The 23448-nt window shown below is 44.2% G+C and overlaps 1 protein-coding gene across 2 annotated transcripts in view; it reads right to left on the bottom strand.

Annotated features, from left to right (window-relative positions):
• Positions 1 to 215: 215 nt before the first annotated feature.
• LOC309560230 (carbohydrate sulfotransferase 6-like) overlaps positions 216 to 23448 on the bottom strand; it is a 56753-nt gene continuing 33520 nt past the window's right edge. For both annotated transcript variants that reach the window (XM_082263802.1, XM_082263803.1), the window contains exon 2: positions 216 to 1367. In XM_082263802.1, the coding sequence (XP_082119928.1) occupies positions 233 to 1366 (1134 nt within the window). In that variant the 5' untranslated portion in view covers position 1367 and the 3' untranslated portion in view covers positions 216 to 232. The remainder of the gene's footprint in view (positions 1368 to 23448) is intronic.

Below are 23448 nucleotides of genomic sequence, written 5' to 3' on the forward strand. Positions count from 1 at the left end.
AAAGTTGCACAGTGCCGAATCGCAAAAAGTGGCCTGGACGTAAGACAGCAAAATCCTCCGGTGGTAAAGTGGTTAAACTGTATGCAATATTTTAGTTCTCGCTCAAGCCCTTGCGTACCATTGGACAAAAGCATTAATCAGAGCAAAGCTAGGCAGGCCAGTTGGATTTTGCATTTAGTATAATATTGTTCCAGCCCACAAAAGGGCCGCAACTATTAGGTACACACAAGTGCTAATGATTGTCTTTTAAATCTGTCATTACATTGAAGTTTAGATCATGCTGCTCTTTCATAGTCCTGACTGGTATGTATCCAAAAACTTCCATGGCCTTCTTACATTGTTCTTGAATTTCCAGCACAACGTCGTTTTTGAGGCCACCTCTCCATTTATCAATGACCTTTTTGGAGTTTGCAGCAAAGTTCATGAAGCCGCCTTGTTTTGGTCGGTTTTGGTGAGTGACATTGTACAACCAATTTTTAAGCCTTTCAGTAAGGCTGAGACCCGCAAAGTTGTAAATCTTCTCAACGGTTGACGAGGGGTTTCTTGCCAGATCTTCATGCCGTACCAACATATAAAATCCTGGCAAAGATATGTCTGCTTTTTTGCTAAACTCGTTAATCGCAACTTGAGCCCTGCAGATATTGTCCATAACACTGGTGACATTGGGCACACCCAGTTTGTTTTCCCAGTTTTCTGCGTCTCTGACCACTATGAGATCCTCATTCTTTAAAAGGTTAAAGTTTAGCCGTGAAAAAGCCACAGCTCGAGGGTCTCTTACTAGGTGGACAATTCTAAGGTCAAGCTTGGGATCCTGGAAGAGTGGAAGAAGAACATCAAGGTCTAATACTCGAACAGCTTTTAGTACTACATGTGTGTGGATTTTACAGGATTGGGTCATCTTTTCCAATGGGACATAACCACACCGTTGGAAACACGATGGTCGATCATACTCTGCATCCATGGCAAAAGCTTTGCAGGCTGGTGGTGAACATAAAGCCCGACTTTCCGACCAAAAGGGAAGGTCAGTTATGTATCGCCCATTTCTGGGAAGGTAATCGTGTAGAGGAGACATATCACAGTTAAAAAGAGAGTGGAGGAGATCTCGTACGGGGTAGTGGAGAAGACTTGCTTTCCCCTGAGGAAATTTAACCCAAACCATCCTTGCTGGCTCATAGACATAGAAAACATTAGGGTGATGGTTTAATATCTGTCCAAGGAAAGAAGAACCAGAGCGCCAAGATGATAGGATGAGTATGTGGATTTGTTTCTCATTTCTGTCATCCATGTTTGTCCTCAGATATAAAAGCAAGGTGAACACAAGAACAGAACTCATCAGGAGTCGATGGAGTCTGATCCGAAAGGCCATTCTATAAGAAATAAGAGAAGACGTGTTTAAAGAGGATCTTTTGTCTACATATAAATAAAATACAATTAGCACACATATCAGTGGTCCCAAAACCCAACAGGGATCCTTTCTTATGCATAAGCTACAGGCCCATTTCGCTGTTCAATACCAACCTAAAATTTGTCCCACAACATCCATCTTGATCAAGTGGGCTTTATGCATGGTAGAGAGGCAAGGGACAATACCAGTAAAGCGCATATTCTCATCTATTACTGCTCTACTTTCTCAACTCCATTGCTCCTGTTGTCCACAGACGCAGACAAAGCATTTGATAGGGTCAACTGGAGCTTCGTGACACTCACACTATAACACATTGGAATAGGCAAAAATATGCAACCCCGGATTGATGCCTTATACTCCCACCCAACTGCATGTGTGAAAGTAAATAGGACCCTTTCCTCAAAATTCATTCTAGTAAACAGGATCAGGCTGCCCGCTTTCCCCATTTATCTTTATATTATCCCTTGAATAGTTCCTTAGACACATACAAAAAAAAAACGGATATTAACTCCTTCTTGCCAACGGAACGCAAATATGGGTTGTACCGGGGTGATGCCTGCAGCTAGAGGCATCACCCTGGTGCCGTTGTTTAGAGTCGATGGTCGGCTTTCTTGTAATAACAACTGATGCTGCTATGCAGCCGCTCGGTTGTTATTACAAGGAGCGGAAGGGGACATTCCCCCCCCCCCTCCTGTCGCCTCACGTGGCTTGCCTGGGTCTCCTGTCTCACCGGGAGACCTGAGCGACCAGCCGGCATGTTCGCCGGCTGGCCGAAGACCCGAAAAGAGCCGGATTTGGCTTTGATTGGGTCTCCAAAGTAGAAACCCCGAGGTGATGTCATGACATCAATTCCGGTTACTGGAGCCTTAACCGGTTGCCGACCGCCGCACGACTATATACTGCGGCGGTCAGCCCCGGCCAGGCAGAGTGACGCATGGATATGTCACTTGCCTGTCACTGACTTGTGAGCCAATAGCCGGCGAGCGCGCGCCCGCTGAGGCGCGCGCCCGCCGCGGCTCGTTCACAGACAAGTCAGTGCGTGTGACCGGCGGACTCGATGTCCGCCGGTCACACTACGATGGCTCCGGTGAAGGGAAAAAGGCGGAGCGGCTTATGTAAACAAGCCGCCCGTCATTCTCCCTGGTGTAAAAATGAAGATCAGACGGTTCTACTATGTAGGACCGTTGATCTTTGTTTTTACACCAATAGCCATGTCCCTGCACAGTTAGCCCCGGTTCACACTTCTGCGAGTGCGGGGTTCGCATGTAATGTCGGAGCGCACTGCTCCGACATTACATGCGATCAGCTGTGCGGTGCGAGTTTAGCCATACAGTTTGTATGGCTAAATTCGCATCGCACCCGGAGCAAAGACGCACAGGAGGCATTTTTGCAGCCGCATCAGGATCGGATCGCACAGCGGTTCACACTTGTGCGATCCGCTCCTGTGCGAACTGCACGATCGCACTGCGATATGCGATCAAACTGGGGGTGTCGGTAAGATTACATTGACACCCCCAGCGTATCGCATATGGCAGTGTGAACTGCCGGGGGTGTGTGTGCGATGCGGGAACAGGCTGCGAATTCGCAGCCTTCCCACACTCGCATAAATGTGAACCGAGCCTTAGAATCACGCCCCTAGGACACACTTAACCCCTCCCTGTCCAATAAAGTTAACCCCTTCCCTGCCAGTGTCATTTTTGCAGTAACAGTGCATATGTATAGCACTGATTACTGCAGTAATGTTACTGGTACCCCCAAAAGTGTCAAAAATGTCAGTCAAGGGTCCGATCTGTCCGCCGCAATGTCGCAGTACCGAAAAAAAATCGCAGATCGCCGCCATTACGTGTTAAAAAAAAAACACCAAAAATGACAAAAATCTTTCCCTTTGTTAGTAAACGCGATAACTTTTGCGCAAACCAATCAAAATACGCTTTTTGTGATTTTTTTTTTTACCAAACATATGTAGCATAAAACAAATTGGCCGAAAATGTTAAAAAATTTTGATTTTTACATTTTTTTTTTGGGGGGAATTTCATATAAAAAAATTTGAAAAATATTGTTATTTTTGCAAAATTGACGCTCTTTTTTTGTTTATAGCGCATGATCAAAAAATCGCACAGGTGATCAAATACCACCAAAAGAAAGCTCTGTTTGTGGGAAAAAAAGGACGTCAAATTAGTTTAGGTACAGCGTCGCACGACTGCGCAATTGTCCGTTAAAGTCACACAGTAAAAAATCGCAAAAAAAACCCTGGTCTTTTAGCAGCCAAATCCTCCGGGGCTTAAGTGGTTAAAAGCACCAGATTTTTTTTTAAAAATGACCGTATTCAAAACAGCCAAACTTGGCTTTTTGAATGCATTGAAGTGCAGAGGAGGGGGTTTGGGGTCTTTTAGACCCCAGATTCCTCCAAAAAGGGTATCTGTCACTGCCTATTACTGTCACAAGGGATGTTTACATTCTTTGTGACAGCAATAAAAGTGATACATTTTTTTTTTAAAGGGAAAGTAAAAAAAAAAAATAAATAAAAAAAGAAGAAAAATTTTTTAAAATACCCTGTGCTTCTGTACTCACCCACAGAAGCGAATGCATATGTAAGTCGCATCCGCATATGTAAACGGTGTTCAAACCACACATGTGATGTTTATTTGAACAAGAGCAAAATTTCTAGCACAAGACCTTCTCTGTAACTCGAAACCGGTAAACTTTAGAATTTTTTAAAGCATCGCCTATTTTTTAAGTACTGTAGTTTGTCGCCATTCCACGAGTGTGCGCAATTTTAAAGCATAACATGTTAGGGATCTATTTACTAAGCGTAACATCATCTTTCACATTATCCACAAATACAGTGTGACATACAATGTTGCAACAATCTTCATTTTATTCTCTAGGGTCCCTGCTAAAAATATATATATAATGTTTAGGTTTTCCAAGTAATTTTCTAGCAAAAAATACTGATTTTACCTTCTAAGAAACAAATGGCAGAAAAAGGCTTAGGCATGAAGGGGACCTCGCATAAATTTGCCGCCTATGCGAATGAGTTACTCTCCTTTGAAACCGGTGATCCTCAATAGTCTACACAATTCCCCTATGATCCCAGTAATAGATGCAGTATCTCACAAAAGTGAGTACACCCCTCACATTTTTGTAAATATTTTATTCTATCTTTTCATGTGACAACACTGAAGAAATGACACTTTGCTACAATGTAAAGTAGTGAGTGTACAGCTTGTATAACAGTGTAAATTTGCTGTCCCCTCAAAATAACTCAACACACAACCATTACTGTCTAAATCGCTGGCAGCAAAAGTGAATACACCCTAAGTGAAAATGTCCGATATGGGCCCAATTAGCCAGTTTCCCTCTCCGGTTTCATGTGACTCGTTATCGCTCTCACTCATTGTTGCTCTACATAAAGATGGCCTAGGCTATAATAAGCTTGCCAAGACCCTGAAAAGGAGTTGCAGCACGGTGGCCAAGACCATACAGTGGTTTACCAGGACAGGTTCCACTCAGAACAGGCCTCACTATGGTCGACCAAAGAAGTTGAGTGCATGTGCTCAGCGTCCTATCCAGAGGTTGTCTTTGGGAAATAGACGTATGAGTGCTGCCAGCATTGCTGCAGAGGTTGAAGGGGTGGGGGGGTCAGCCTGTCATTGCTCAGACCATACGCCGCACACTGCATCAAATTGGTCTGCATGGCTGTCGTCCCAGAAGGAAGCACTTCTAAAGATGATGCACAAGAAAGCCTGCAAACAGTTTGCTTAAGACAAGCAGACTAAGGACATGGATTATTGGAACCATATCTTGTTGTCTGATGAGACCAAGATAAACTTACTGTATTTGGTTCAGATGGTGTCAAGCGTGTGTGGCAACAACCAGGTGAGGAGTACAAAGACAAGTGTGTCTTGCCTACAGTCAAACACGATGGTGGGAGTGTCATGGTCTGGAGCTGCATGAGTGCTGCCAGCACTGGGGAGCTACAGTTCATTGAGGGAACCATGAATGCCAACATGTACCGTGACATACTGAAGCAGAGCATATTCCCTTCACTTTGGAGACTGGGCCACAGGGCAGCATTCCAACATGATAATGAGCCAAAACACACCTCCAAGATGACCACTGCTTTGCTGTCTTTGCTGTCTCCAGACCTAAACCTTATTGAGCATCTGTGGGGCATCCTCAAACAGAAGGTGGAGGAACACAAGGTCTCTAACATCCACCAGCTCCGTGATGTCGTCATGGAGGAGTGGAAGAAGACTCCATCCACTTCCACTGCACAGAGTGGCTGTGAACCTACTCAGCTCTGGTCCTCGGCTGGCGCTCCTGACCCTCCCTCTGCTCAATGTCCCCATGGGAAGCCACTTTCCAGGTAAAGGGGTGTGTGTGTGTGGGGGGGGGGTGCTGATTTTGGAAAAAAAATATATTTTTTATAACATTTAGCAAAAAAGCTATTTTTGTTCATACATTTGGGCCAAAATTATAGTGCTACATATCTTTGGGAAACATGACCCAAATTAGTGTATATTATTTAGTCTGTGTGAAGGTTATAGAGTCTACAAGCTATGGTGCCAATTATTGAAAATTGATCACACCTGATGTACTGACAGTCTAATTTCTGGAGACACTAACAAGCCAGGAAAGTACAAATACCCCTTTTGGGAAAGTAGACAGTCCAAGGTATTTAGTAAGAGGTATAGTGAGTTTTTCAAAGTTGTAATTTTATCCCACAATTCTTGGGAAAGTTACGACTTTTTTTTTTTTTACACAAAATTGTCATAATAACAAGTTATTTCTCACACACTCGGCATAGGCATACTTGCAATGCACCCTAAAACACATTTGGCTACTCATTCTGAGTATAGAGTTACCACAAGTGTGAGACTTTTTTTACAGCCTGGCCACATACAGAGGCCCAACATGCAAGTAGCACCTCCAGGCGTTCTAGGAGCATAAATTACACATCTAATTTCCTGATGACCTATCACACCTTGGAAGGCCCTGGAGCACCAGGATAAGGGAAATGCCCACAAAATTTCCTCAGGAGACAAGTACTCGTTTACTCTGATGGACTGGAGACAGGTACTTGGTTACTCTGATGGGCTACAGACAGGTATTCGGGTATTCTGATGGGCTGGAGACAGGTACTCGGGTATTCTGATGGGCTGCAGATTTTATTGGCTCTTTACCCTGATCGGGGATGGCCTGTGCCCCTGGGGGTGCACACGAGCGGCATGACCAGGAGGACACCATATGATGTCCACTCGGAGGGAGGAGAGGATACCGCCGGTGTCATTTTGTAATAAGCAGGACGGGAAAAGGGTAATTTATGAGCAAGTAGAACTTAATGCGATTGTAAAGGTTAAAATGTAAAAAAAACCCCAAAAAACATATGTCTATACTTTCCTACCTTACCTGCCGCAAACCTACTCTTCTCTGGTCCTCCCGCTGGCGCTCCTGGCCCCTCCTCTCTGTCCAATGCCCTCATGGGAAGCCACTTTCCATGTGGGCACTGGTGCATGCTCACTCCTGAACCCCACTGCTGCATCCATTGACACAGGCAGCTGCCATAACCCCGGTAATTTTTTTTTCAGCTGGCTGCTGTCTTTTTCATTAAAGCAGTCCAAGTGGCTCATTAGCCACTGTATCGTTTTCAGTTTTCACCAACGCGCCCCAGAAACGATCCAACAGTGTGACCAGCTGGTCACACAGGTGAACAAAGACTAGATCGTCTTTGATCGCCTCTATGGCCTTGGAGGATCGGAAGGACATCATGACATCACTTCTGGTCAAGGGTGAAAGTAAACAAACTTTTTATATTTTTTTAACCCAAAAGATTTTTTTTGATCTTTTGCTTTTAAAGGTAAAGAAGAGAGTTAGGGTCTTTTTGACCCCAGATCGCTCCATAAAGAGAACCTGTCATCCCCATTTCTATTACAAGAGGTTTTTTAATTCCCTGTAAAAGGAAAAAACATTATTTAAAAAAACAAAAAAAAAAAAATTAAAAGGTACAGTGTAAAAATAAAAAATAAAACAAATAATAATGAAACATTTTTTTTTAACCGTTTGCCGACCGCCGCACGACTATGTACTGCGGCGGTCAGCCCCGGCCAGGCAGAGTGACGTATGGATACGTCACTCGCCTGTCACTGATTTGCGAGCCTATTGCGGGCGGGCGCGCGCCCGCCGCGGCTCGTTCACAGACAATTAAGTGCGTGTGTCCGGCGGACTCGATGTCCGCCGGTCACACTACGATCGCTCCTGTGAAGGGAGAAAGGCGGAGCGGCTTATGTAAACAAGCTGCCCGTCATTCTCCCTGGTGTAAAAATGAAGATCAGACAGTTCTACTATGTAGAACTGTTGATCTTTGTTTTTACACCAATAGCAATGTCCCTGCACAGTTAGAAACACGCCCCTAGGATACACTTAACCCCTCCCTGTCCAATAAAGTTAACCCCTTCCCTGCCAGTGTCATTTTTGCAGTAACAGTGCATATGTATAGCACTGATTACTGCAGTAATGTCACTGGTACCCCCAAAAGTGTCAAAAATGTCAGTCAAGGGTCCGATCTGTCCGCCGCAATGTCGCAGTACCGAAAAAAAAAATCGCAGATCGCCGCCATTACTCGTTAAAAAAAAACACCAAAAATGACAAAAATCTTTCCCTTTGTTAGTAAACGAGATAACTTTTGCGCAAACCAATCAAAATACGCTTTTTGCGATTTTTTTTTACCAAACATATGTAGCTTTTTTTAACAATTTGGCCGAAAATGTTAAAAAATTTTGATTTTTACATTTTTTTTGGGGGGAATTTCATATAAAAAAATGTAAAAAATATTGTTATTTTTGCAAAAATTACGCTCTTTTTTTGTTTATAGCGCATGATCAAAAAATCGCACAGGTGATCAAATACCACCAAAAGAAAGCTCTGTTTGTGGGAAAAAAAGGACGTGAAATTCGTTTAGGTACAGCGTCGCACGACCACGCAATTGTCCGTCAAAGTCACGCAGTAAAAAATCGCAAAAAAAACCCTTGTCTTTTAGCAGCCAAATCCTCCGGGGCTTAAGTGGTTAAAGCGCCCCCATACCTCTGTGCTCATGCACAGAAGCATGCGCATATGTAGGTCGCGCACGCATATGTAAAGTATCACCTGGAACGTTATAGCAAGAGCAATAATTCTAGGACTAGACCTCCTGTGCAACTCTGAACTGGTAACTTGTAAACATTTTTTAATCCTATCCGCCTATGGAGATTTTTAAGTACTGTAGTTTGTCGCCATTCCACAAGTGCACCCAATTTTAAACCGTGCCATGTTTGGTATCTATTTACTCGGCGTAACATCATCTTTCATAGTTTACAAAAAGTTGGGGTAGATATTGTCTTATGGTTTTTTTAAATTCAAGTGTATTATTTCCAAAAAATTGCATTTGAAAATCCGGTGCACAAATACAGTGTGACATAAAAAATGGCAACAATTGCCATTTTATTCTAGTGTCTCTGCTAAAAAATAATATATAATGTTTTGGATTTATAAGTAATTCTCTAGCAAAAAATACTGAATTAAACTTGTAAACAAAAAGTGCCAGAAAAAGACTGAATACAGTACAGTACACTATGGGCTGGAAATGCCACTGGCAGAGCCCAGTACCCTAGGGCAGTGTTTATCAACCTTTTCTCAGTCAATCATAGACAATCTCAAGGCACCCTTTAAAATTATAGATAGTCTTGAGGCACCCAATTCCAAAATGTAAAAAAACTATTGTAATTAATTTACATAATGCAGCAACTTCCACATATAGGACACCCAACGTTAGAGGTGATTTATTCTTCCAAAGCATTAAATACACTTTTGCACACTGGTACTGACTAGTATTCCAATGTTTCTCTTCTCCCTCAATTTCTCTCCATCAGTCAACTAATGTGACCCCAGTGCTGAGGGAGAGGGGCACAGGACGGTCAAACAAGGATGCTGTGGAGGCAACAGACACCCTCCTTATCAACCGATGACATCATTGGTTGTTTGGATGCCAGTATCTAGAAAGTCATAATGGTGCAGAATAAAAACCTGTAGCTTTGGGTAACTAATAGTTAGGCTTGATTCACCTGCTGGCTTGTATACAATTTTTGATCAATTTTTAGGCATTTTGCCAAGGCACCCCTGAAGAAACCTCAAGGCACAAAAGGCTGCCCTAGGATCACTTTTCAGGCTTCAGTCCAGCAGGGGGGGGGGGGGGGGGTCTGGGTATGGTTGGTGAAGACAAAAATATGCACAGTTAAATAATTACCTTGATTGAAGAGAAAAAAAATTGTAGAATAAAAGCAAATTAGGGCTTTCCACAGCAAAGAAATGGAAAAAGTGTCCAACCTTCTAGGACACTGTGTCGTGACCTTTAGGTGGGTAATGGAGGGGTGGCTTAACAGTTTTTTTTTTTTTTTGCCAGTGTCAAAATCTCCTGAAGACAGCTGCATATCCACTTGTCATAGACTACTTTACAATCCTGTGCACCCTAATGGACAATAAAGGAAGACGTGTTTTATTGCAAAGAGAAGACTATGCTTGCAATACTGGGGGGCTATAGATTGGTGGGCAGTATACTATATGCATAAAAATGATGTAATTGTAAAACAGGAGCAGCATGTGTCAGTGGAATTTGAGACTATGAAGGTTGAAAAAACAGGTGTTTGACAGCAGGTGCATATCATTTCAGTTTTTAACAGCAAGGCCAATTCTTTCTTTCATCAAGAGTACCTCTATAGTAGTCATGTCCAAAGTCTGGCCCACGGGGCAGTTGCGGCCCGACCTTTACTTTCATACGGCCCCCAGAGACGCCGCTGATCAATGTCTCTCTCTGAGACATCGCACATCCCCGCCCCAATGCCGATGCAATTTGAAATCTGCATTCCTTCTCTCCTTCACTGCACAGCCACACAGCCACCTGTAGAAGCCGTGTGGAGCTGACTGAGGAGGTGTCATCTCCTCTACTGCCTGTCTAAGTAAGTGTGATTTTATCCATAAAGCACTGATGCTTTTTATTTCATATATATATATATATATATATATATATATATATATATATATATATATATATACACACAGACATATATATATATATATATATATATATATATATATATATTGTGACAGGAAGTCAGGTAAATCTGTGGATGTTGTCACAGACAGGAGATACACTTCTGCTTGGTTTAGACAATTCACCAATTACTATAGGGTGTCGGCTGCAAAGGCAGCAGGAAGGTGGTGTAAAGAAGTTGAAAACTATTCAGCTATTCAGAATGAGGAAATTAAGGCCTCTATAATTTGTCCAGAGGAAGTCCTATTGATTGCTGCCTCCTGACGCTGTGTGAGTAGAGGAGGACAGTCAGATGTGTGCCTCCCGACGCTGTGTGAGCATGGGAGAAGGAAATGCCTCCTGAAGCGATGTGCGCTGAGGAGGGTAAAAAGTGTGAAGACTACTCAAGGTGAGGTCTTGGATTGTTTCTATATGAAAAGAAACCAATGGACATTTCCTGTGTGAAGGGAAAATGAATTAGGACGGAAGACTACTCAAGGTGAGGCCTGGGATTGTTTCTATGTGAAAAGAAATAAATGAACTATTTCTATGTGAAGAGAAAAGGGACATTTGCTGGGTGAAGAGAAAAACAAAGGAATGTGTTCTATGTGAAGAGAAAAGGGACATGTTCAATGTGAAGAGAAAAGGGACATGTTCAATGGACATTTGTTGTGCGAAGAGAAAAAACATGGACTATTGAGTGTCTGATGTAGGATCAGCAAAGTCTGCCCAACAGTAGGTTGGGGACAGACTCCTTAGATAGGTTCCTGTGTGTGAGAAGGTAGCCGCCCACAGTGGCAAGGATTTATTTTGTGTTTTATCTTATTTTGGATGTTTTTGACGCTTGCACTTGTGTGAAGAAAATTGCATGAATAAACCAAACTGTTGTTTGCAACCACTTCTCAGCTATCTCCCTGTGTAAAGAACCCCCCCAAGGGGTCATCCACACCCGCCACGAGCTAATCCCCTCACAATATATATATATATGTACACACACACACCGTATTTATCGGCGTATAACATGCACTTTTTCCTCCTAAAAATGGAGGAAAAAGTAACAGTGCGTGTTATACGCCGATGTAAAAAAAAAGTCCAGGAAGCAGCGCCAAGAGGTAGAAGGGGGCGCACGGCGCAGAGGTGAAGGAAGGACGCGCTGTCATCGGAAGTCCCGCCTCCTATGCCGACGTCTATCATAGGCACCGGGACTTCCGATGACAGCGCGTCCTTCCTTCTCCTCTGCCCCGCCTGCCCCCTTCTACCTCTCGGCGCTGCTTCCTGGACTTTTTAAAAAGTTATTGGGATAGTGTTCATGGCGCTGGCGAGGCTGCAATTATGGGCACTGCGCTGGCGAGGCTGCATGTATGGACACTGCACTGGCGAGGCTGCAATTATGGGCACTGCACTGGTGAGGCTGCATGTATGGGCACTGCGCTGTCGAGGCTGCATGTATGGGCACTGCGCTGGCGAGGCTGCAATTATGGGCACTGCGCTGGCGAGGCTGCATAGATGGGCACTGCGCTGGTGAGGCTCCATATATGGGCACTGCGCTGGTGAGGCTCCATATATGGGCACTGCGCTGGTGAGGCTGCATATATGGGCACTGCGCTGGCGAGGCTGCATTAAAGGACACTGCGCTGGCGAGGCTGCATTCGTGGGCACTACGCTGATGATTGTATTTAATTTTAAATGTCAGGCAAAATGGTTGGCCCTCACGCATGTTCACTTCATCAAGTCTGGCCCTCTTTAAAAAAAGTTTGGACTCCACTGCTCTATAGGGTTACAGTGTGAAGGCACCTCCGACACTCAGAGACCAAACTTTCCTCACCTGTGTGACAGGTGCATATCGTTTCAATTTTTGACAGCAAGGCCAATTCTTGCTTTCATCAAGAGTACCTCTATAGGGTTACGGTTTAAAGGCACCTCCAACACCCAAAGCCCAATTTTTCCACACCTGTTACTTCTATTCAAAGTCTGCAGAAGAGACACGAGAATTTATCCAAAAAATCTGTAATCTTTTTCCCAGTGCATTACATTGTGGCCTTATTATACAGACTGGTTCCCCAAGCCGTTGTTTACAAACTAAAGAAAGCTTGCAGGGAAAATGTTATTTTTTTGCCTTTATAAATGCAATTATTTCTGCAGCAGCTTCTATACACAGTTCACATGCGCCACTTTACAGGTAGACTAAGAGGACCTCCAAGCACTATATTGATATTTTTATTGTTATTTCTCATTTGATGCTTGGACAGTGGACAATTTACAGTGGACTGTAAATTGATTGCTCATGTCATGTGTGGGGGTCTGGGGGGCTCCCAGTTATACCTGGTTGATTGAGAGCCGGGTCACACCAGCAAAGGATCGGTGGGCTGTGTGTGCGTTTCCCACACAGCAGGAGAACACACTACCCCTTCCGATCTGCATTTGGGTGACAATGTGTTGTTAATAGCACCCCAAATGCAGATAACAAGTGCATGGTACCACTGTACTTTGCGGTTTAGTGCAGCGTGTTTTTAAAAGTAGTGCAAACACTACTTTTTCCGCAGTCTGGTACTTTTTGCAGCTTATTTAAATGAATGGACTATCAAAATGCTCACCCCACGAAAATGTGTGTTCTCGTGTGATCCTGGTATGAACTGGCCCTTAACCTAGGTTCACAATTCTGTGTTTAGTGCAGGCCATGTTTACAAAAATGCGGCCGCAGGGAAGTTGCATGGTAATTTTGACCATGCAATTTCCCTGCGGTTTCCGACACACACACTGTGATTTTACATGCGTGGGGGTGCCATTCAGAATGAATGCCCCGAACGTTTTTACAGAGTTGCGCGTTTTCACGGCGGGTGGTTGCGGATGTGGGAATTGCTGCAATCCCTGAACCTGCAGCCACATGCAAAGATGTGAACCAAGCCTTAGTGAGCATCTGATTTTAATGCTTGCGAGAATTGTATTGATTACTTCTGATTGATTGTACAAGTCTCTATGTGTGCCAGACAGCCAACCATAAAGGCCTTTTCACATGGAGGGGACTCCATTCCGAACAACAGATTCCCCACTTATTGGAGAAGACATTGACATGGACAGACCCCGCTCTGCTCTATCGATGGCCTAGAGCAGTGGTCTCCAAACTATGGCCCTGGGGCTGGATACAGCCCTTTGCTTGCCTTTATCTGGCTCTTGAGGCATTATTTCTGCCACTAACACCAACAATGGGGCACTATTCCTTCCACTGACACCAACGATGGGGCATAATTTCCTCCACTGACAACAAAAATGGGTCACTATTTCCCCCAATCACACCAACTATTTTTGCCCCAATACCAACGGTCGGGCATTGTTTACTGGGCACTGTCCAGCCCCCCTAAAGTCTGAAGAACAGTAAACAGTCTTTCTGTCAGCGGGGAAGACATTGATCCTGTGTTCCTGAAAATCAGAAACACTGATCTCTGCCTTCCCCTAATTCAAGTGGCTCCCACAGGTCAGTAAAACACTAGCTGGGTTAACCCTTTGATCGCCCCTGATGTTACCCCCTTCCCAGCCAGTCATTAGTACAGTGACAGTGCATATTTTTTTTTAGCACCGATCACTGTATTAGTTTCACTGGTTCCCAACAAGTGTCAGTTAGTGTCCCGACTGTCCGCCGCAATTTTGCAGTCTGACGCTGATCGCCACCGATACCAGTAAAAAAATAAAATAAAAATTCCATAAATATATCCCATAGATGGTAGACACTATGACTTTTGAGTAAACCAATCAATATACGCTAATTGCGAATTGTATTTATTTTTTTTACCAAAAACATGTATTAGAATACATATTGGCCAAAATTGATGAAGAAATTCGATTTTTTACATTTTCTTATTAGATATGTTTTATGGCAGAAAGTAAAAAAATATTTATTTTTATTTTTGCTGAATTGTCGATCTGTTTTTGCTTTTAGCACAAAAAAAAAAATAAAAACCGCAGAAGTGATCAAATACCACCAAAAGAAAGCTCTATTTGTGGGGAAATAATACATCATTGGGGGACAGTGTAACGCAGTTACTTTAACAAATAAAAACAAATAAAAAATCCAAAAATATATCCCATAGTTTTTAGACTCTATAACTTTTGAGTAAACCAATCAATATATGCTAATTGAGATTTTTATTTATTTTTTTTGGCAAAAACATTTAAAATTGATGAAGAAATTCGATTTTTTAACATTTTCTTTTTGGATATGTTTTATGGCAGAAAATAAATCAATTTTATTTGGGTACAGTGTCACACGACCACACAATTGTCAGTTAAAGTTATGCAGTTACTTTAAAAAAAAATAAAAATAAATAAAAATTCCTAAAATATATCCCATAGTTTGTAGACGCTATAACTTTTGAGTAAACCAATCAATACATGCTAATTGCGATTTTCATTTTTTTTTTTTTTTACCAAAAACATGTAGCAGAATACATATTGGCCTAAATTGATGAAGAAATTAGATTTTTTACATTTTCTTATTGGATATGTTTTATGACAGAAAGTAAAAAATATAGTTTTTTTGTTTTTTTTTGCTAAATTGTCGGTCTGTTTTTGTTTTTAGCGAAAAAAATAAAAACCGCAGAAGTGATAAAATACCACCAAAAGAAAGCTCTATTTGCGGGGAAAAAAAAGACATCAATTTTATTTGGGGACAGTGTTGCACGACCACGCATTTGTCAGGTAAAGTAACGCAGTACTTTAATAAATAAAAATAAATAAAAATTCCAAAAATATATCCAATAGATTTTAGACGCTATAACTTTGGAGTAAACCAATCAATATACGCTAATTGAGATTTTTTTTTTTTCTACCAAAAACATTTAAAATTGATGAAGAAATGAGATTTGTTTACATTTTCTTTTGGATATGTTTTATGGCAGAAAATAAATCAATTTTATTTGGGTACAGTGTCACACGACCACGCAATTGTCAGTTAAAGTTACGCAGTTACTTTAAAAAAAAAAAAAAAAAATGTCAATATTCCATAGTTTGTAGACGCTATAACTTTGGAGTAAACCAATCAATATATGCTTATTGCGATTTGTATTTATTTTTTTTTACCAAAAACATGTATTAGAATACATATTGGCCTAAATTGATGAAGAAATTCAATTTTCCTGACAGACTCCATGGCAGCATACGTATCGGGTTTGGCCCCGCCTCCAAACCTACCCATAGGACCTCACTCCCATAAATCTTTGCTCCTGTTCAGCACACGTGTTCTTTTTTTGTCCTCCAAAGGATTACCTGATATCCTACCTGAAGATGGATTCCGGGTGATGGATGGCTCTACCAGTCGGGTATGGAGCTCTCCAATAAGCCCCAGCTGCTGCGGGGTATGGAGTAGGGGCGAAGATGTATGCAGCCTTGGCCAAAAAGCCCAGCTGCTGCGGGTGGCCGGTACCCTAAGAGTGAGATAAGTCCGGTGTGTGCATCCATCCCTGGTGATCTGCGGTCCGTGAGTACAAAGTCCTCCATGGCAGCTATTTGGTTTATTTTATTGCTTGCTCGTGCCTTTATGTCTTACCTGGTTTTCTCCTGCCTTCCCTGGTGGCTAGTGGTCCGGGGCCGGTCAGTGATTCACTTTCTGACCGGCCTCCGGTGCGCGCTACTGCGCATGTGCGGCGCCTCGGGAACGAGGCTTGGTTCTCGCGCATGCGCTGTGTAAGCACGGCGCATGCGCAGTACGCTGGCGGCGGTGGCGATCGCTGATGACGTCACCAGGCGCCATATTTAAATCCCATAGCTGTCAGCAGTGTTGTGTTTGTACACACTGCTGATATTGGGTGTTACACATACGAAAATCGTTCGTTTTGTGGTCGTTTTGCTGTGCGCTGCCGCTCTGCCTGCTAACCTTGGTTCCTGGTGAGTACTGGCCCCAGTTTGGGAGCAACCCCCCCCCCCCCGCTTTGCTGTTTTTTCTGACATGCTGTCCGGCTCATTCTTGTAGGTCAGCATCAGAATGGAAGCTACTTTGCCCTCCGGTGGTCAGCCCGCCCCTAACAGGTATTTGGGGCTTCTTGGTGGGGTTGTGGGTTATAGGGGGTGGGGGTAGGAACTCAAGTGTTCCTAGCTTCCTGTCTGTTTTTTTTTTCTGTTTTTTCTCTTGTTCACAGCCCTCCTCGTTCAGAGACTAGGCACTCTTCTCAAAGAAGTGAAAGGCGCTCGAGCTCTCGCCACCGGCACTCTACTGGAAAGTCCCGTTCGGGCTCACATCATCGTAAAGCATCTACTTCAGCCAGCCACGCACGGAGACCTGACAAAGCAGGTTGCAGGGGCTGTGGCGCTAGTGTCCCGGAGAGGAAGCTTTTCTGTGACAGATGTTTCTCCCAGGCTGCGGGAGAAAGGGATACTTCCGATCAACGCATTGAGGCTTTGGTCAAGAGAGTGGTAAAGGACTCTTTGGCAGAGTTGGGTGTCAGTCGTTCTCAGGATACTGCAACGGCTTCCCCAAGCCCTTCCCCCGTGGCACTCCAGGTACAGGAAGATTTCGAGTCGGCCCACACAAGCCATCAGTCGATGCTCTTGTCAGGTAGCGACTCTGAAGATGAGGATCCCTGCCTGGGTTTTGAATATACCTTGGTGCCTTCCCTGGTTAAAGCGGTCAGAGAGACCTTAAATTGGGAAGAGTCAGCTGTTCCCCCTCCCAAGCAGAAGAAGTACTTTAAACAGCTCAATAAGGAGCGTGTCAATTTTCCCTTCCTGGGAGAGTTGGGTGAAATTATCTTGGAAGAGTGGAGAAAGGTGGAACGAAAGAATTCCTTAGTATCCAAGATGGCTAAACTTTACCCCTTCAAAGAGGATGATGTGAAACATCTTGAGTCTCCTCCTCTAGTTGACGCAGCAGTCATGAGACTGGTCAAGCACGTGACCCTTCCCTTAGAGGATACGGTCTCATTTAAAGACCCGTTGGACCGAAGGATGGACTCTGATTTGAAAAGAATCTACCTTACAGCAGGTATGGCCTGTAAGCCAGTCCTGGCTTTAGCCGCTCTATCCAAAGCCATGGAGTCTTGGGCTGATGTGGTAGACGAATCGGTCAGATCGGTTTCGGAGGAGGTGGCCAGAAGCGCTCCAATCCAGGAGCTTAGGCTGGGCGCGTCGTTCCTTGGGGAGGCTTCCATAGACCTGATCCGTCTATTAGCAAGAGTTATGCTGTCCTCGGTCACAGCCAAGAGAGCTCTTTGGCTCCGCCCTTGGGTTGCGGATCCGGCATCAAAGCAGGTTTGGTGCCGTATTCCCTTTGAGGGGTCCTCCCTTTTCGGGAATAAACTTGACGAGGCCATAACCCGGGCTACAGGCGGTAAGTCTGGGTTTCTTCCCCAGGATCGGCGCCAGTTCAACGTCAAGAAAGGACAGCCTACCAGAAAATTTATTCCTGACCGGGCCAGGGAAGCTCGTTCTTATAGACCTGGTCGGGAGTTCAACCGGAACTGGAGATCCAGACAGTCTTCTAGGAAGACGACAAAGAATGTCTCCTCGGGGGACCGTGAGCCCACTAAGTCCTTTTGAAGGTGGGCCCGCTCAGACATGTCGGGTGGGTGCGCGTCTACGCTCCTTCCGGCATGTCTGGGCGGCTTCGATTCAGGACCCCTGGGCCGTCAGGACGGTGTCCTCAGGCCACAAGTGGGTCTTCAAGGAGAGGCCAGGCTCAAGGTTCCTGCCTACTGCCATACCATGCCTAGAAGAAAGGCGTCAGATTTTGTTTTCTTACGTCGAAGCTCTCATTGCTCAAGGGGCTGTCATCTCCGTTCCAGAGTCCGAGCGAGGCCAAGGAATATATTCTCCGCTCTTTCTGGTCCAAAAGAAGAACGGATCATGGAGACCAGTAATAGATTTGACCTTCTTGAACAAATTCATAAAAAAAGAAAGGTTCAAAATGGAGACCCTGTTGTCCATACAGCAGTCAGTCCAGCCGGCAGATTGGATGGTGTCCATCGACTTGAAAGACGCCTACTTTCATGTCCCTGTGGACGAAGATTTTCAAAGGTTTCTCCGGTTCGAAGTGGGAGGATTACATCTTCAGTTTATCTGTCTCCCATTCGGGCTCTCAACATCTCCACGGACCTTTTCAAAAATCTTATTGGCCGTGGTAGCCCTACTGAGATTGAAAGGTATCCGTCTTCACCACTATTTGGACGATCTCCTCCTGTTGTCCCAAGACAGAGACCAACTATTAGTCCATCTGGAGCAGGTCGTGTCCACTCTCCAGAAGTTTGGTTGGTTACTCAACAAGGAGAAGAGTCACCTGATTCCAACTCAGTCCCTGATCTACTTGGGCGCTCTGTTCAACACAGAGAAGGCGACTATCTCTCTTCCAGAGGAAAAAATAGGGACACTTCGAGACAGGATTCGCTTTGCCCTCTCATCCTCTCATCTTCAGGCACGTCAATGCCTGAAGGTGATCGGGACTATGGTCGCAGTAGTCCCCATGGTGAAGTGGGCCCTGTGGAGGATGAGACCCTTTCAGAAGGGATTCCTTCAGCAATGGGATACGTGGCATCTGGATCAACGCATCTTCTTAACCCCTTCAATGAGAGCGAGTCTCCCCTGGTGGTTGTGCAGAGACCACCTGCTGAACTGCCACTCTCTGAAGCCAGCTCCGTGGGTAGTGGTTACCTCGGACGCCAGCAACATAGGCTGGGGTGCCCACTGTCTGTCGGAGGTGGCACAGGGCAGGTGGGAGTTTTCCACTCGAGGATTAGTATCCAACATACTGGAACTCCGAGCAGCATTCCAAGCTCTTCGGGCATTTTCTCACCTGACAAAAGACCAACCTGTCATGCTACGTCTGGACAACACCTCAGCAGTGGCATACATCAGGAAACAAGGGGGAACACGCAGCTGGTCCCTATTGAGGGAAGTGGAGCCGATTATGTCCTGGGCACAGAGAAATCTCTCGAATCTTTCAGCGGTTTATGTTCCAGGAGTCCAGAATGTCAAAGCAGACTTTTTGTCCAGAGTGGATCTGGACAACAACGAGTGGTCCCTTCACAAGGAAACGTTCGACTGGATCCTAACATTGGGGCTCTCTCCAGAGGTAGACCTCTTCGCCTCCCCCTGCAATCACAAACTGCCGAGGTACTATTCAAGATTCAGAGATCCACAGGCATCAGGGATAGATGCACTCTCGGATCAGTGGAGATTCCACAGGGCATATGCCTTCCCACCAATTCCGATTGTGTTACAGTTTCTTCGGAGACTCAGGTCGGAGCCAGTGGAGGTAGTGGCGGTGATTCCCTTCTGGCCGAACAGGCCATGGTTTCCCCTTCTGACGCTACTCAGTGTCCGAGACCCAATCCCGCTACCCTTCAGACCGGATCTGTTGTCCCAGGGGTCTGTACTCCATCCGTGCCCAGACCGTCTACATCTCAGGGTCTGGATGTTGAGAGGAGGAGGTTACAGGCTTTAGGCTGTCCAGAAACGGCAATCTCGACATTGCTTAGTGCTAGAAGAAGCTCAACGAACAGGGTTTATCAGAGAATCTGGGAAAAATTTTCTGCACAGCTGTCTACAAGGTCTGATCCTCAATCTTCAATTAAGATCCAGGATGTGTTGAGTTTTCTCCAATCAGGACTGGACTTGCCTCTATCAGTGAGTTCGCTCAGAGTCCAGGTCTCGGCTATTTCCGCTTTTACAGGGATCTCCTGGGCCACTCATGCCCTAATTCGTCAGTTCTTCCAAGGGGCAGTGAGAATCAGACCTCAGAGAAAACCCAGGTTTCCCAAGTGGGATCTGCCACTAGTTCTGGATTTCCTGGCGGGTCAGATTCAAGACAGGTCTGATTCTTTAACCATAAGAGAGCTTACACTGATAACAGTGTTTCTGGTAGCTGTAACCTCAGCAAAAAGAGTGTCGGAAATTGGGTCCTTTGGGACACAAGAGCCTTTCTTAACATTTTTTCCTGACAGAGTGGTGCTCATTCCCATGCTGGATGCGAGACCAAAAAGGACTTCTGTCTTCCATGAAAACATAGAAACAGTGTTACCAACCTTTAGACAGGAAGAGGAAGATTCTTTGGTTCATCCTCTGGATGTTGGAAAATGTATTAAGGAATATTTAGATGCCACTTCCTCTTTCAGAAAATCAGAACATCTTTTTGTTACCTTCTATGGAAAAAACAAAGGTTCAAGAGCCTCGACGAGATCCATTTCCTCCTGGATCATCCAGACCATCCAGTGGGCTTATAGGGCTAAGGGATTGACCCCTCCAGCAGTAGTTACAGCTCATTCGACGCGGAGCATCTCTACCTCCTGGGCAGTATCCAGACATGTGGCTCCTGAAGTCATCTGCAGAGCAGCGTCGTGGTCCTCTATTAACACGTTCCTGTCCCATTACTGTGTTGAGCCAGCGGCTCTTTCTTCTGTGAATTTTGGTTTGCAAGTCCTGTCTGTTTGACAAAATGCATTAAACTTTTCTGTTCAGCACCTGCCCACCCTGTGTGTACGGCGAGTTATTTCCCGATACGTATGCTGCCATGGAGTCTGTCAGGAAAACGGAAAATTTATATCAAATACTTACCGTAATTTTCCTTTCCTGATGGACTCCATGGCAGCAGGAGTTCCCTCCCGGATTTCTGTGGAGGATAGTTACAGAACACGTGTGCTGAACAGGAGCAAAGATTTATGGGAGTGAGGTCCTATGGGTAGGTTTGGAGGCGGGGCCAAACCCGATACGTATGCTGCCATGGAGTCCATCAGGAAAGGAAAATTACGGTAAGTATTTGATATAAATTTTCCGTTTTTTTACATTTTCTTTTTTGATACGTTTTATGGCAGAAAGTAAAAAATATTGTGTTTTATTTTTGCTAAATTGTTGGTCTGTTTTTAGCGCAAAAAATAAAAACCGCAGAAGTGGTCAAATACCACCAAAAGAAAGCTCTATTTCTGGGGGAAAAAAAAAAAGACATCAATTGTATTTGGGTACAGTGTCACACGACCACGCAATTGTCAGTGAAAGTAACGCAGTTACTTTAAAAAAATAAAAAAATATAAAAATGTCATAAATATATCCCATAGTTTTTAGACGCTATAACTTTGGAGTAAACCTATCAATATACGCTAATTTAAATTTTTTTTTTTTTTTTTTTTTTACCAAAAACATTTAAAATTGATGAAGAAATTAGATTTGTTTACATTTTCTTTTTGGATATGTTTTATGGCAGAAAATAAATCAATTTTATTTGGGTACAGTGTCACACGGCCACGCAATTGTCAGTTGAAGTTACGCAGTTACTTTAAAAAAAAATAAATAAAAAAAAAATGTCAATATTCCATAGTTTGTAGACGCTATAACTTTGGAGTAAACCAATCAATATACGCTAATTGCGATTTGTATTTTTTTTTTTTTTACCAAAAACATGTAGCAGAATACAGGTCCCTCTCAAAAAATGAGCATATTGTGATAAAGTTCATTATTTTCTGTAATGTACTGATAAACATTAGACTTTCATATATTTTAGATTCATTACACACAACTGAAGTAGTGCAAGCCTTTTATTGTTTTAATATTGATGATTTTGGCATACAGCTCATGAAAAACCAAAATTCCTATCTCAAAAAATTAGCATATTTCATCCGACCAATAAAAAAAAAAGTGTTTTGAATACAAAAAAAGTCAACCTTCAAATAATTATGTTCAGTTATGCACTCAATACTTGGTCGGGAATCCTTTTGCAGAAATGACTGCTTCAATGGGGCGTGGCATGGAGGCGATCAGCCTGTGGCACTGCTGAGGTGTTATGGAGGCCCAGGATGCTTCGATAGCGGCCTTCAGCTCATCCAGAGTGTTGGGTCTTGCGTCTCTCAACTTTCTCTTCACAACATCCCACAGATTCTCTATGGGGTTCAGGTCAGGAGAGTTGGCAGGCCAATTGAGCACAGTAATACCATGGTCAGTAAACCATTTACCAGTGGTTTTGGCACTGTGAGCAGGTGCCAGGTCGTGCTGAAAAATGAAATCTTCATCTCCATAAAGCTTTTCAGCAGATGGAAGCATGAAGTGCTCCAAAATCTCCTGATAGCTAGCTGCATTGACCCTGCCCTTGATAAAACACAGTGGACCAACACCAGCAGCTGACATGGCACCCCAGACCATCACTGACTGTGGGTACTTGACACTGGACTTCAGGCATTTTGGCATTTCCCTCTCCCCAGTCTTCCTCCAGACTCTGGCACCTTGATTTCCGAATGACATGCAAAATTTGCTTTCATCCGAAAAAAAGTACTTTGGACCACTGAGCAACAGTCCAGTGCTGCTTCTCTGTAGCCCAGGTCAGGCGCTTCTGCCGCTGTTTCTGGTTCAAAAGTGGCTTGACCTGGGGAATGCGGCACCTGTAGCCCATTTCCTGCACACGCCTGTACACGGTGGCTCTAGATGTTTCTACTCCAGACTCAGTCCACTGCTTCCGCAGGTCCCCCAATGTCTGGAATCGGTCCTTCTCCACAATCTTCCTCAGGGTCCGGTCACCTCTTCTTGTTGTGCAGCATTTTCTGCCACACTTTTTCCTTCCCACAGACTTCCCACTGAGGTGCCTTGATACAGCACTCTGGGAACAGCCTATTCGTTCAGAAATTTCTTTCTGTGTCTTACCCTCTTGCTTGAGGGTGTCAATGATGGCCTTCTGGACAGCAGTCAGGTCGGCAGTCTTACCCATGATTGCGGTTTTGAGTAATGAACCAGGCTGGGAGTTTTTAAAAGCCTCAGGAATCTTTTGCAGGTGTGGAGAGTTAATTAGTTGATTCAGATGATTAGGTTAATAGCTCGTTTAGAGAACCTTTTCATGATATGCTAATTTTTTGAGATAGGAATTTTGTTTTTTCATGAGCTGTATGCCAAAAATCATCAATATTAACCGCTTGCCGACCGCCGCAAGTAGATTTGCTGCGGCGGTCAGCCCCTGCCAGGCAGAGTGACGTTAATTAACGTCACTAGCCTGGGAGGGTCTGGGGAGCGAGCGCGCGCCCGC

This window comes from Pelophylax lessonae (assembly GCF_965119305.1).
Source record: "Pelophylax lessonae genome assembly, chromosome: 7".
Lineage (NCBI taxonomy): Eukaryota > Metazoa > Chordata > Amphibia > Anura > Ranidae > Pelophylax > Pelophylax lessonae.